This window comes from Phalangium opilio, unplaced genomic scaffold (assembly GCF_054372755.1).
Source record: "Phalangium opilio isolate 3A_F unplaced genomic scaffold, DU_Popi_V2 ptg000092l_1, whole genome shotgun sequence".
In the NCBI taxonomy this organism is placed as follows: domain Eukaryota; kingdom Metazoa; phylum Arthropoda; class Arachnida; order Opiliones; family Phalangiidae; genus Phalangium; species Phalangium opilio.
This window is the reverse complement of record NW_028324197.1, coordinates 272,849-287,868: the sequence shown is the minus strand read 5'-3', so window position 1 is coordinate 287,868 and position 15,020 is coordinate 272,849. Positions and strand designations below refer to the sequence as shown.

Genomic DNA, 15,020 nt, shown 5'->3' with positions numbered 1-15,020 from the left:
AATCTAATTAATGAAAATTGGAAAGCAGAAAATCTAAATACCAGGCTTTCGTTTAAAACCGTTTTCAAGTCAAACAAACGAATAGTTATTGCATTACGGCTTCCACAAAATGGTTATTTGTAAAATATTTTCCCATGTTATTTCTATGCAAAAATTTCATGTTTTTCATCAAAATGTCGTAAAATTTTTATGAAAATGAAAACCACCCTTAGCAACTTTATTTTTTATAAAATAAACTATTAAATGAATCTTTTTGAAATTTTAACCACATATTCAGGGTCCGAATTGTAGTTCTGTGGATTTTTTTCAAAACAGTTAATAGAATACAAAAAAGTTATATCCAATCGAAAAACCATCCCTATACATTAAAGTCAGTAACTATGAAGTCTTATCTAAGAGAGCTTCCGCTCTCATAGAATTCTACTAGTAACCAGGATCCAACTAATAGTAGTACAAGTCAAAATTCTACCGGTAGTAGTAGTTCAACAACATCCTCTAGCGATTCTGTTGCAGGTCAGATACGTCTTCCAGGTCCTATAACCTTATATTCTGTATTTACATTAGAAGATGTAAGAAAATCTCAAAGAGAAGACCCTTTCGCTTCCCCCACAATCAATTCGTTGCAAGGACCTAACCCAGTTAGGCATAAACGTTTCGAATTAAAAAATAATCTTCTCTATAGAAGACCTTACAGGAACTATCCTGAGAAAATTTATTTACCACCCCGTTTAAGGCTAGAAGCCATGCGGTTATTACACGACCACCCTTTATCAGCTCACAGGGGCAAAGATAAGACCCTGAGCAAAGTCACATTTAGATATTGGTGACCAACTATAGTCAGTGACGTCCAGGACTATGTAAGAGAATGCACTTTATGCCAACAGTTTAAGGCTAGGAACAGAAAAAAAAACCAGGGCTAATGCAACCCTCTGAAATAACAAGTCCTTGGGACCAAATTAGTGTCGATATTATGGGACCTTTCCCTCAAAATAGACACCATTACAAATACCTAATAGTTTTTTTTGATTATATGACTAAATTCGTGGAAATGATACCACTTAAAACCATTACAGCAAAGACTTGTGTCCAAGCTTTCAAGTCTATTATTTCTAGGTGGGAGCTCCTAAAGCTATTCTCAGTGATAGAGGGGTACAATTTACCTCGAAACTTTGGCTGCAAACTTGCAGAGCTTTCAGAATTAACCCAAAGTTTCCCCCCCCTTATACGCCTAAAGGAAATCCCTCTGAAAGAGTAAATAGAGTAATAGGCGAGCTTATATCATTTTATGTAGGGAATCATCATGATAGACGGGATGAATCCCTTGACCTTCTACAATTTGCTATCAATTCTGCACCCCATGTAACCACGGGCAGATCCACTTTCTTTTTGAATTTAGGGCGGGAGCCACGTCTCCCTTGGGATTTAGAAATTGAAGAACCCCTTCAGGACCCTGATGACCCCAGTCGTACGAAAGCTTTAAAAGTTCTTAAAGAACAATTAGAATTCAGTAATGAATTATCTAAGTTAGCCAAAGCTCACCAGAAGAAATACTATGACCTCCGTCATCACCCTCTTGAGTTTGAGGTAGGAACAATAGTATGGATGGAAACTCATCCTTTGTCAAGTACGACAGGTCAGCTTATGAAAAAGCTCAGTCCCAAATGGGCAGGTCCCTTTAAAATAGTAGCTAAACATTCTCCCGTTGTCTATGAGTTAGAGGAAGCTAACTCAGGGCAGAATGTAGGAAAAGTCAACCTAGAGCATCTGAAACTCTACTGGACTAATGTAGCTGTCTTCTACTATGCCGAACATGCCCCCACTCCACAATCGAACGTTGCAGATGATCCTGAGTCTAGTCCCGCAACGAACGGTGGTACCATGGACCACCCTCCTACGGCGACTTCCTCAACTACTTCATCTGAATCATCATCATCTTCTACTTCATCGTCACCACCTCAGGACGGTCAGGAAGTCGATCAACAGATCATTCCTGCTATTCCAGATGTCCCTCATACGTCGACATCAAGTACTCTAGAAGATCACGCAGCGGATCAACAGATCCCTCCTGCAATTCCAGATGATTCACATCAACCAACGGACTCTGATAGTGAACCGGGCATGGCCCTTTTTGAAGACCGTCCTCTCCAACTCCGTACTAACCACGATATGAGGGCTTTTCAGCTCAATCATACCACTAACGATAGTCCGCCTTCTTCGGCAGGGGAGGCTTCCCCGTCTGATCATGAATCAATCGCGGGAACTAAGCTGCATACACCAACTTCCAGTTTTACAGAAGAAATTCTAACGCCGGAACACAAATCAACGTCTTCTGAACAATCAATATCGGAACCGGCGTTACACCATTCACCTTCTTCTGGCTTTTCGGAGGAGCTTTTGGCCCCTGAACAGGTTCCTCAACCGCAATCCCAATCGCTGCGTGCGTCTGATAGTTCATCGACCACGTTATCAGAGTCTATGAGAACTCCTAGATTAAACAGGGCTACCTTACCCGATATTTATTTAGAACGTTTTCGATTGGGATGGCGAGGAGAAGTGTGTAAGAGGGCAACGGTTTGGCCAGGAGGTAACGAAGTCGATATCTATTACCAACCTCCCGACAATAAAAGATTAAAGTCACCGTATGAGGTCCAGGTTTACCTCCAAACTAATAACGTCCCGAACCTAACAAGGGAACATTTCTGTTTTTCCCGAGAGCCAATCTCTGTTTTCCCTTGGGAATTTATCTCCCAAGAAACTAAGAGAAACTACTTAAAAACTTTTATTTTTAGATGGCCGAAGGAGGACGAGAATTTACAAGACCTATTTTTTTTTAATCTCCCGAAGGAGCCACTTAGCTCACTGTTGGGAAAAGAAACTAAATTCCATCCAAATTGGATTCATCCCAGGACATCTGTATCAAATATTCCGACTATTGTACTAACTGCGGCCAAGCCTCACATAAAGAACAAGACTGTTATTTCCCTAAGAGGGAGAAAGGGGAACCTATCCGTTGTGTTGAATGTGGAAAAAGTGATCATCTATCCAAAAATTGCAAGACCCCTTCAGATGAGATACTTTTAATATTAACAGTCGCCCAAGACGAAAGGAATTCCCTTATCGAAGAAGAACCCGAACAAGACCCTGTTACTGCCTTCCGGCGCCTAAAGGAAGACGTCCAAAGATCCCTAGTTCCTTGGCCTCAACCTCCTGCTCGGTTCCCAGTCCCTCCTGCTCCCCGCCGAAACCTTCCTCCACCCTGTGTCTCTCACCGCCAATGGTGCCCATTGATGGAGCTGAATGAGGAGCATAAGCTCCATTGGGAGCGTTTTGGACGTATGGGTTGGACCCCGAAGTTAATTCCAAAAATTCTTATTCCGGCGAAAGTTGAGGGGGCGAAACACTCTCATCTGGAACACTGTAGTCTGCTGGCGATGCAGAAAGACGGGACACCATGTCGTTTCAGACTGCCCAGGAGGGCGCAGCAAGGAATCGATTACCCGACGAGAGGCCCGAAGAACTGCTCGTTTGGCGAGAAAACATTCGCTTGGTTAAAAAAAAAACTTTTGTGATAATCAACATATTCCTCACCCCTGCAAAAACGTTCAAGGTTCCTCGGGGTAACCTTTCCATTTTTTATTTTTCCTGTTATTATAAGACAGTTCCTAAAGAGGGGGGTGTAGCATGGCTGCCAGATTCCTGGGAGTTTCTACTCCTTGGATCTGGCAGGGTATATATGCCTCCATGCTACAGGCTCCTCCTCCTTGTCAAATCGTCTGTGTTTTTGATATAATTGTTATTCAGTCACTAGTCAGCTTTCAGAGAGAGCGGTAGTTTTTGTTACATTAACTGTCAAGTGCACGGTTTAGTCGGGTTTATCCCTTTCTTTTCGATTATTAAAATAATAGAAGTTTTCTTCTATTTTTGGATTAGCTTTCTTCTTTTTTTGGATTAAACTGTAAGTTGTCTTAAATTCTTTTTATGGCCCTCGGGAGAATGGCCCTATTTAGTTAAGTGCTATCGAGGGTTACACCGTTTTGCATCAATTTGGCAAACAAAAATAAACCGCTTAGCAAAATCAATTTGTAAACCAAAAAAAACTGATCAATATTTAATTAATACGGCAGCGAATCGCCCCTCACGCGCAAACACATTCGTAGCCTTTTCCTAAAGGACACACATAATTTCCCGATGAAATCAGGTGGCAAAGCGTTGTAAGCCGCAAGAACCATGTTGAGAAGATCTTCTCGAGTGTCCGGAATTCTCTTTTCAATGTTGTTTGCCATATGTGCCAACATGATTTCAATGGGATTTAAGTCCGGCGAGTGCGATGGCCATTCCAACAAGTTCATTCCTTCGTGGTGAAATGAAATTCTCTTGTCATTACTCTTATAACCATCATCTGAGGTGTCTCTTTCTAGCCCTTGTATGCTTTTGTCTATTTTTTCACGAAGCTCAATTGGTGAAAGAGATCAATCAAAATCGAAATCCAAAATAGGCGGTGGTGTTTTTAGTTTACTATTTGCTTGTTGACAAGTTTTATCATTTTGTTTACTGTCACGAATGACGTTGAAAATTCCAATTTCTTCATCGTCCAAAAATGTAACCTGATTGTTAATATCATTATTCGTAAAGTAATTGCTGATTGGTTGCGGAAGTCGTTTTTCATTAACGTTTAAGGGCGTGTCCTCGTCCGAGCTGTTGTCACTTAGTAATGACAATTTCTTTCGTTTACTGGTGGATTTTGTCACCATTTCAGTCTGTTTTTCAACACTGGTTGATTCATCGAAGTTATAAACGTATTTCATTTCAAGGTATTTATCGTAATCATTTTTGTAAGGGTCCTCATCGGGAAATGCAATTGAAATTTCAATGAAATTTAAAATATGAACAAGAACTTCCGTTTTTTTAGAATGACCCGATTCGAATGAGGCTTGTTTTGTAACTTGCCACGAAATGTACTTTGAAAGATCGGAAGTGGGTTTATTGGAAACTAGTTTTGTTCCATCAGAGGTGGTCCCGACTCGGACACATTCTCAACTATTTCAGTTTTCAATAAACATTGAACTTTTGGAAAATATTTGAATTTTATATAAAATTTAGTAAGTAGGCAATATTGCACGTCGTACTCAAGAATGGTCTAAGAAGCCTTCGAAAATCTATGCAACTTTGGTTTTGTTCTACCAGAAGTGGTCCCGACTCGGACACATTCTCAACTTTTTCAGTTTTCAATATACATTGAACTTTTGCAAAATATTTAAATGTTACATAAAATTAAGAGGGTATACAGTTACAGATACATATATTGCACGTCGCGCTCAAGAATGGTCCACGGCACGTCCAAAGTGGTCAATCAAGTCCCCGGTTTTCTACTAGGGCAGACCACGCAAGCGTGTGTTTTGGCATACTGGGCAGGTGAAGGCCAAGCCTGCTCTCTGGGGTGTGGAGGTGGCCCCAGAAAGGTGCGCCCTGCCTTCTCAGGGTAAATCCGGGTCTTTAGTTGACTCCAGTATCGAAACGGTGTGGCCTCGGCTAGGCCCACGGTGTTAACTACCGTGTACATACCGTAGTAGACGAACCGCCTGTGCACTTCTTTCACTTTGAAGCGCAGGCCCGCATGGCGGCGGGAGGCGCTCGTCACTAAAGACTCCGTTGATCGGTGTTGACGCAATGTGATTTCTGCCCAGTGCTCTGAATGTCAAAATGAAGAAATTCAACCAAGCGCGGGTAGTGTCACGCAAGCGTGTGTATGGCATTTGGGGCAGGTAAGGCAAAACCTGTCCCCGGGGTTCTCTTCCCCGGCATTGGTGAGCTCTGCCATCTCAGCGGCAAAACCAGTCAATAGTTTAGACGAACGGGTGTGGCCAGGCTAAGCCCGTGGTGACACCTACCAAGTACACATCCTAGTAGGGCGACGTCTGACCCCTCTGTCGTGGGGGGGAGGTTCCCGTAAACGTCCATTGAAGCGCGGGACCGCCTTCCAAAAAAAGGGGGCAATGTCACCTTCAACCTATGTAAAAAATGAAAATTGGTTACTCGTAAAATTAAATTATTTTAGTTCATTTTTAAAACTGGCTGAGGAAGGACCGCGGTCCGAAAGCTCCCAAATTTGTAAAATTTTAAACTTTAAATAAACTTATAAAAATTTACTCCATGAAGTAGCAGTTCTTATTAAATAAACAACATTTGAAATATTAAAATACCATGGATCAGAAATTCAATATCTACGATAAAGTTAATTTAGTGCAGTCGTAAGTTCAATATCCATTAAGCCTAGCTGTAAGTTAAATTGCAAGTTATAAGACTAGCTCTAAACTGTAGTTAAATTGTTAGCCTAACTCTGGGTTGTATACCTAGTTCTAAGTAAAGATTAGTTATGGTTAAGGTTAGTAGTGAGAATAAGGGGGTCCTAAATCCAGAACCACCATGTTAAACCTATCGAGTTTTCCACGGTACCTCCATGTTATTTCCCATAGGGAACCCAATAGAACCTGTACTATGTATTTTCTATGGCTAATAAAATGCGTCCCCCGTTTTTTTATGACGCAAAGATCGGGGGGGGGGGTGTTAGTGGTAAAAAAAATCTGGACACGTTCTATTTCCCGATCTATAAAAACTAGAATGTGGATTATTTTATAAAGTATTAGAGGAGGAGGGGATGTGATTTAAAAAGAAAAAACCCTCTGGGAATACAAGACATAGCTATGCTTGGAAAATTTGTATTTACGCTACAAACGGTGAAATGAATACGTTGGAAGTTGTTAAGCTCTCTCAAGAAGCGATTATTCCAACTAGAGGGTCTGCAAATTCAGCCGGACTCGATTTGTATTCTCCTCGAAATTATGAAATTCCTGCTCAATCAACTATGTTGATAGAAACAGATCTTCAAATACGTGCTCCTTCAAATTGCTACGCCCACATTGGTATGGTTCAATTCCCGAACCATCATCCTAAAAAGGGGTGTATTTTTAAAGTTAATTAAATTTTTCAGCCGAACGCTCGGGTTTAGCGTTGAAAAACTCAATTTCCATCGGAGGTGGAGTTATAGATCGAGATTATACGGGTAACGTTGGGGTTATCTTATTTAATCAAACGAGATGTTTATCGTCGAGAAGGGAGATCGTATTGCTCAACTCATTTGTGAAGTTATTGTCTCCTGTTTTGTTAGTACGTGAGGTAAAACTACGCGTTTTGAAAACAACTTTATATTGGAGTATAACCTTATTTTCTTCCCTCAGGTCTCTTGAAATGACTGCCAGAGGGATGAACGGTTTCGGCTCAACTGGAAAATAACGAATTTAAATTCATACGAGAATCTAATAAAAAGCGTCCCCACCCCGTTTTTTATGACGTAAAGATCGGGGGGGTGTTAGTGGAAAAAAAATCTGGACACGTTCTATTTCCCGATCTATAAAAATTCAAATGTGGATTATTTTTTAAAGTATTTGAAGAGGAGGAGACAATTTGTTTTTATAGGAGTAAATATAACTTCAAATCGTAAAACATCTTTATGAACCACTTAATATTAATTATCCGCAACACTTGTAGTGTGTTAAATAAATCAAGACAAAAAAATTTTCATCAAATTTGTTTATTTTGGAATATGAATTACAAATTTGTTTTTACTTTAAAACTAAAGATAAATGTTCGTGGTAAAAGCTGTCTGTGGTTTTAATATCATTCATTTGTCGTATCAACCAAAGTAAGAAATTATCCGCGTGCAATTTCGCCTTTTCCTCCAGTAATTGTGGCGGGCTGGGCATTTTGAGGGTTTCAGCTACGGTTTCATTAAGTCCATGACCCAAATGACTGAAAATTTCTCCATCTCCGATATTTTCGAGAATGATGGTACTTGCGGGGCAAATAATTTTTCCAATTATTTCTTCCTGGCCTCCGTACTCAAAATCCCTTGTCCGAATCATCTTCTCATCAAATGGAGGTCTTTGTTTCGTTATTCGAGCAATTTTTCCTTTCTCACTCGTTCCATGTTCAAAGTATATGGTAAACATGCATGGAATTTGAAGACAATAGATTACCATGTACTGGAATTCATTTCTTCCCTCAAAACGTGCGTATGTAACGATGTAATGCATTTTTCCCGAATGAATTCGAAGCGATAGAGTAGATGGTTCTTATAACAAAATCCAGTAATCAACGACGCTTTACAGTATTGTTTTTAAAACATTTAAAACTTTTTAGTATATTATAAACGTAACAACAAAGTAGAATATCGTTTAAAACAGGATATGTTGTATAGGATTTAATAATTCGTTTCAGACTCCACCGTTTGTGCATTTTATGAATGATATCATAAGCCTATCACCACTAAGCATGAAACTAATTAAAAATTCGTACCAGGCATACACCCTTTACGACTAGAAACGTATATAAAGTGTAGCCGCCAAGTATCATTGACCCGAACACCGCCGATATCTCGCGAAATGCACCTTACCGGAAATAGATAGCAATGCGCATGCGCGGCGAAACCAAATTCATCTCTACCGAATGATCTATGCATTCAAACCGGGAGAAGAGCGATCACCGGTTGAAGTTATCCTGCCTTTTACTCTACTGATCTTCGTTGTTAGGATAGTCTATTTCCGCGGTTGAGAGTAACAAAAATGGGTTTCGTTGGAGTCGGGGATAGATACATGTCAAAATTAAATGTTTATATCAACCAAATGATAGTAAACGAGGTGCATTTAAACAGTGGCACGAGAGGGTTAATGTATTCCAGGTTAGTTAAAGAAAATATACATGAAAAATATTTAAAATCTCTCTCAAATTACCTAGTTAGTGCAATAAATAAGGTAGAAAGCGAGGTTAAGCCTTGCCATTTAAAGTCGTGTAGAAATGATCCTAATATTCAACTCAATCTGTTCAATTATCTATAATAAAATCGATTGAAAATGTTATTAAAGAAAGTGTAGACATGTGCGATAAACAAAACATACCGATCAAAAGAGTTTTTGAAAACGAGGAACAAACAAGAAAGAAACCAGCAATAATCAACAGTTCAACTGTTCTTCAATTTAAATTTGCCTATCTAATGTTTGCAAAAACTTTGAAGACTGATTTTAAAAACGATTTACAAAACTGTGATCTTGGTGTTGATTTAATGTGGAAAGAAGGAGAGAAGACATTCAATTTCCTTGGACGTATGGTGTACGACTTTGTCATATTGCTTTGCAATGACGGAATGCAAGAGGATGCTTTTATTGATGAAGAATTGCCGTCAGTTCAGGTTGAAGTATCAACAAAAACAATTCCTGAAGAAACGGAACAACCACTGCCCAGTAAGTGTTCTAGTTTATTGGACAATAAAGATGAATATCATGATGTTGACCGTGTCTGCCCTGGCCCTGATGTGGAAGAGTTCGAGAAATCTGAACTTGAATTTGAACTTCCACCAGATGATTATTTGATTGCCAAGAGTAAAGCTGATAAGAATTTAGCTTTCTGTGAAGATAACCTATTTTCATTATTTGGAATAAGAATGACAGACGAACTTCCTCAGCCCATTTATCGGCTTGGAGGCGGCTGTATGCGAGAAATTGAGAATGTCGCAAAACTTGCCAAAGATAATAAAAATCATAACCTCGAACGACGAACCAAAGAACGAAATATTTTCGAATTAGGTATAGCTTTAAGTTTAAGGGGAGCCGAGAAAGATGAGCTACCATTAGAACTTAAGATTAGGGATAACGGTAACATGTCCTTCCCTAAGGTCTGCTTTTTTGAATTTTTGACAAGAGTAAACAATGAGGCACGGAAATATGCCAGTGTGGATGGTTTCCAAAAATATGGGACAATGATGGTTAAAGAGTGTCACCGAAATATACAAGAAAAGATGCCATGCATTTGGCAAATTTTTAAAGAATCTCTTCCATTAGAATTTGATCCAAAAAACGAAACTGTGAAAGCTTTCTTCAGTATTTGGGTTAGAAAACTAGTCAATGCAAGGATACAAGAATACGTATCTAGTCACATGGATAAATATTCTAAAGAGGCTAAAAAAATAGGAAGGGGGGGCCACACATTGAGAGATGATCTTTATGCTGCGGTGTCTAAAAACAAAGCAACCAAAGAAAAGAAAGACAATAAATTAACTGAAAGAAACCCCAATTTATCAATGAAGAGAAAGAGACTCTTCACGTGTGATGAACTTTCCAGAGTTGAATTAATTGAAAACCATAATGGTGATATTCTTAAGGCTAAACCTAACATGAAACGTGCTCGTGAAGTTAAAACCCAAAAGAGTGATGTTCTTATTACTAAAGCCATCAATACTCATGTTCCTTTGAATAAAACACCCACTAGTCAACTTGCAACAGTACAAACCTCCAATTCTGAAGCTAATAACTGTGATGAAAATGATATCGGCTCAAATTGTGATAAAATCTGTGATAAAATCAATTCTATTGCCGCAAAAACCTCTCCGATCAAACACCCTAGTCATAACAGGAAAAGATCTCGAGTAGTGAAGAAAACCAATGGTAGAATTAAAGTTCCTAGCAATCAACCTTTAAATATAGAAGAAACCATACCATCTACATGTGGAAGTTCAGGAAGAGTTGGGAAAAAAAGATACTTCCATTGATGCAACCCGAAAGAGTACCAGAAAAATAACCAAAAATTCTAAATATTTTTGAAGCCCTCAAAGATTTCCAAGCCTAAAATGTATTAAAGCTTTTTAGATGTTAGATTTGAAATTAATTTTGTATGTTTAGAAGTTTTTAAGACATGAATTTTAGGGAATCGTTAGAAACTAGTTGATATTTTAGAAGATGGAAAAACAAAATAAACATGTTGTAAAATGGCGAGAAAAACAAATACAAAAGGCCTTTGAAATAAAATATTTAAAGAATTACTTGAACCAAAATTGTGATGCTTTATTATTTTTACAGACATTAAATCAAATTACAAATGCAAATAATACGTTAAAATAGCTAAATGCCTTCTCGAATATAAAGGTAAGTATCCCTGATATTTTTGTTATTCACATTCTTTCCATGAATGTTTTTTTTGGTTAAAACTGCCTTTCGCGCTGTGGCGTAATTTAGGCTTGATAACTTGCTCCCAGTCGCATACTTCATCTGTGAAAATAGGCTTTCAACAGAACTGCCATTAACACGTAAAGGGGACAGAAAATAATCTGGATTCCTAGTTAAAAAGTCCTTTGAAAGGTTGATAAATCCAAACACCATAATTCTCATTAGGTCCCAGGTTTGCCAGCTGAGAAATCGTGTTTGTTTCGGGGCAGTAAAATTATATTCTGGATCTTCTTCTAACAGTTGGCGAAACCAAACATCAAAATATTTAAACCCTTCCTAGATAGAGTCCAAACAGGAGGTATTTGTGGCTGAAACTTTCCCATGCGATAAGATGCCATTTTCAAATATTTTATTGCTTGCTCTTAAGTGGTCGTAAACTAAGCCTGCAGCTTTCCTCTTTGTTTCAGTTGATTCCAAACTATTTTTAAAATGGAATAATTCAGAAAGGACGTCCTCCTGCTGCATGATTTTACTAGGGACAACGTTTAATCTCGTCCAAGAATCTCGAATAATGTAACTAGTTAAGAGTTTTGGAACAAAGCGCAACTGATTCATTTCAGCTCGCTTTTCGTCTCTTCGTTTAAGTGCTTGAATTTCGGCCCAACCAAAGTCAACTCCGTCTTGAGAAAATTGTTTAGGTCCTGCAGCTCTTGAAGAAACAAGAGCTTGGATAGTGTTTTTCAGTTGATGTGACGGACAAATGACCCAGTGAATTTTTCCTCCATCATGAAACGGGTTTTCAAAAGTTGGATTTATGGAAATATCCACATCGCTGTTACTTTTTGTAAAAGAAAAGGGACCTTTATGTCCCATAGTTGCTTTTATAAGGGACATGTTTTCGCTAGCACCGTCACAAACAATAGACGTGGTCACAAAAGAGTAAGAATGTAAAGCTTCTATCGTACTAAACAGAGCTTCACCGATTAAATGTTGTTGAAAGGAAAAAGCGGATGTAAAGTAGGGCCCTATAAAGTCGAATTCTGATGACAAGTCCCGAAAAAAGGAATTGTAAAACGTATTGAGTAGGATTTTGTGTTTTTGGTTTTTCCTTGTCCTCAATTAAAATGTCATTTAAATCTTTGTACTCTTCCCTGGACATGGCAAAACCAGTAAATTCCTTACTTTTAGAGTTCCAGAGAATATTTTCAATGACTTTGACCTCGTCAAAAACAAGAACTCCTTCTCCAAGAGGTTTCCTATCCCCTCGCTTAATTTTCTCATCCTGGAATTCCTTGTATTTATTCTCCTGGTCTGCTAAATATTCCTGATCTATCCCAGGCTTGTGGTGGAATTTCTTCGCGTGCGTTTTTTAAAGTACGTTCACAGGGTAATTGCAGGATATCAAAACCGTGTAGAGCATTGTATGCTGCCTTACTTCTGCAGTAAATAGCCAAAGCAATTCTTAATGTTATTGCACTCCATCTGTTTGCCTTTTTCCCATTCCTACATTTAATTTGATCTTGAAAAAGTCTTTTTCATCCAGAATTTGTTTACATTTGGAGTCTTTCTCCCAGGAATCTCTAAGTAACTCTCGGGTTCCCTCTGCCAACAATGGATCACTCAGAGTTGCCAAGTTCATTGGAAAGTTTGCCATTTATTATTTTTGTAATTTGTTCCATCTGAACAGAATGGCCAGGATTCAATGTTACTTCGTATTTTTTAAGTTTGTTCTGAAGCTTCATCATTTTACCCTCCAGTTTTTTTCTGGCCTGTTGTAAGCGTCCAAGTCTTAACTTCCTACTATCTGGAGATAATTTACCAATGCTGTAATTGCTTGTTATTCTTTGTCGTTTAATTTTTCTTGTGGGTGTTTCTGCTAATTTTCTTTTGCGAGCTTTTGCGATGTACGAAGATGTAAAACCACACTCTTTACATTGTTTTAATCTGGAGTATTTTGATCTTTCTTCCTCTGTGGTTGATCGTTTGTAGTAAACGGTGCAGCGTTTAGACTGGTATCTTATCGAGGGATAAGATAAACTCACGAGGCTAGGTGGTAAAACCACACCATCTTTTTCAGCGACTTTTGTACTTATTCCAGGACAGAATACATAATTTCCTGAAGTTGACACTTTCATCAACATGTTATTCAATAAAACTTCATCAATTTCAATATTGTTATTGATTGGGTAAACCTCATCAGGTTTATATAAAACGGAATAAGTTAATGAGCCATCATTTTTGATGATTATCGTCACAGGATGTACCATTGGGCCTAGAAGCCCCAGACAATCTTTTCGGCTGATTTGGATTATTGAGTTTTCCTTGTGGTCTATTTTAACCTTTAAAATAATAGTGGTTTTAATTCTCAAGCATTATTTTATTGTATAAATCAAACAAACACACAAACCTCAATGTTTAGGTCCGGAAATAAAGTTGTATTTATGGTCCTTAAGACCTTATTTAAAAAACTGTTTTTTGCTAAACTAGTTTTGGATAATGTTTGGGTTGCACTTTTGTAGTCATTTTCTGTACCTGGATCAGTTTGACAGTACTTGCTGGTAGAAAAGGTTTTAGCTTTCCCACTAGATGCTTCAATTTCAACGAAACTGGGAGTCTGGGTAGACCTTGTCGTAACTTCAACTGGTTTTACTGCGGCATCTGTTCTTCCATTTGGAGTACTACTATTTGTTTCAGTACTAACTTTTAATGGGATTTCTTCGATCTTATCCGGAAAATAGCACTGTGTTTTAGCATCAGCGGTTTTAACATTGCTAATATTGTTCATAGATTTCTTGTTTATATTTGAATACTCATCTTGCAATATAAGATTACACTGCGTCCTAACGTTTTTCTTCTTTACAGGAAGTTTCACATTAAAATTATACGCAAATGTTCCGGCCATATTATGATGCAAATGATTTAATAATTATAAATTCCAAAATCTCTTACTATCCTACTACCCAAGGCCCGATTCGCGGCTTTCGCGCCTAAATCCTAAGCAGACGGCAACCTCCGGGTCATCACGTTGAAATTGGTTCCAAATATTTTGGAGAGGGGGCGCTTTGTTAGTATGGGAACAGTTTCGAAATCTTCTTGCCAGTACAATGCTCATCATATGGGAATGAGTTCAAGTTTCATGCTTAGTAGTGATAGGCTTATGATGATATCAATTTAGTATAGTCCACATGTTGAAGATCTAAAGTCTTGAATTTGATTATTTTGTATTTGAAACTGACGCGCTAGATGATGTATTTTCATTTTTCAAATTGTACAATTCGGGTCCTAACCCAAAACTATCGAAAAAAATCGCTTTCCCCCCTTTTTTATTAGCTTTGACACAAGCTAATCCAATGTTGTCCCGGCTGATCACCTTTCCTTTTTTTAGTGATGAAATTGGAAGGGAAAACCCCGTAAAATTTTCTACCGCAAATTTTGGAAAGAATAGATTCTAACTGCAGGGTATCCATTTTCTTTCCTCGGTTATGAGGGGTTGTCTAATTATACGTGATACCTCTGTCCCTGGATATTTTCAATGTTGATTCGAATTCGGAAAATAAAATGACTGTTATATTGCCAGTTAAAGCCGTTTTAAATTTTTAAGGTAACTGTAAAGATCCTGTGTTAATCGGCTCCAAATGTTCTAAACCCCCTAGTTCATCGGCAGTTAGAGGGATGACGAAAAATGAATTTCCACTAACGTATTCGTCGTACGATATATTCGATCCGGAATTAATATTATAACTATTAGATCCCGTGAATACGCTGAGATATTATCTATGATATCTTTTCTCACTGAAGTTCGGGGTAAATACGGGGAAGGATACCGACGAGTATCTATTATACACTCCTAAGTGAGAGAGACCGAAATGTTCGAATGTGTAAGCAGGGTTCGTACGAAATTTTTACATTGAAAATCCCTGACTTTTCAAGGTTATCCCTTACTAAATTTTGCAAATATCCCTGACTATTTTAAGGTGTTTACCAGAACCCCCTTCATCACACCTGTCTCATATTTAGTATTGCTCGAAG

The 15,020-nt window shown here is 38.3% G+C and overlaps 2 protein-coding genes across 4 annotated transcripts; one reads left to right on the top strand and one right to left on the bottom strand.

Moving 5' to 3' along the window:
- Nucleotides 1-8,873: 8,873 nt before the first annotated feature.
- Nucleotides 8,874-10,869, top strand: LOC149640885 (uncharacterized). The gene is made up of 2 exons (XM_089850561.1): nt 8,874-9,293; nt 9,372-10,869. The coding sequence occupies exons 1-2, from the start codon at nt 8,930-8,932 to the stop codon at nt 10,595-10,597; spliced, it is 1,590 nt and encodes a 529-aa protein (XP_089706687.1). The 5' UTR covers nt 8,874-8,929; the 3' UTR covers nt 10,598-10,869.
- On the bottom strand, nt 10,865-14,157 carry LOC149640884 (uncharacterized). 3 transcript variants are annotated; one of them, XR_016372082.1, is made up of 3 exons: nt 13,399-14,157; nt 12,499-13,330; nt 10,865-12,428 (listed from the first exon to the last, which is right to left on the bottom strand). XR_016372082.1 is itself a non-coding variant. In XM_089850563.1 (3 exons), the coding sequence occupies exons 1-3, from the start codon at nt 13,891-13,893 to the stop codon at nt 12,627-12,629; spliced, it is 1,128 nt and encodes a 375-aa protein (XP_089706689.1). In that variant the 5' UTR covers nt 13,894-14,157; the 3' UTR covers nt 10,865-12,626. The 3 variants fall into 3 exon arrangements, 2 of the variants coding, with proteins under 2 accessions (XP_089706689.1, XP_089706688.1); XM_089850563.1 differs by having other exon boundaries at nt 10,865-12,670; nt 12,742-13,330; XM_089850562.1 differs by having other exon boundaries at nt 10,865-13,330.
- Between the last annotated feature and the right edge of the window lie 863 nt (nt 14,158-15,020).

Bases quoted from the DNA above. Each gene is read 5' to 3' on its own strand.
- LOC149640885 (XM_089850561.1), top strand. From the start codon at position 8,930: ATGTGCGATAAACAAAACATACCGATCAAAAGAGTTTTTGAAAACGAG. The intron at 9,294-9,371 runs GTAAGTGTTCTA...CTGATGTGGAAG, and splicing joins AACGGAACAACCACTGCCCA to AGTTCGAGAAATCTGAACTT.
- LOC149640884 (XM_089850562.1), bottom strand. From the start codon at position 13,893: ATGGCCGGAACATTTGCGTATAATTTTAATGTGAAACTTCCTGTAAAG. The intron at 13,331-13,398 runs GTTTGTGTGTTT...ATTATTTTAAAG, and splicing joins TTCCGGACCTAAACATTGAG to GTTAAAATAGACCACAAGGA.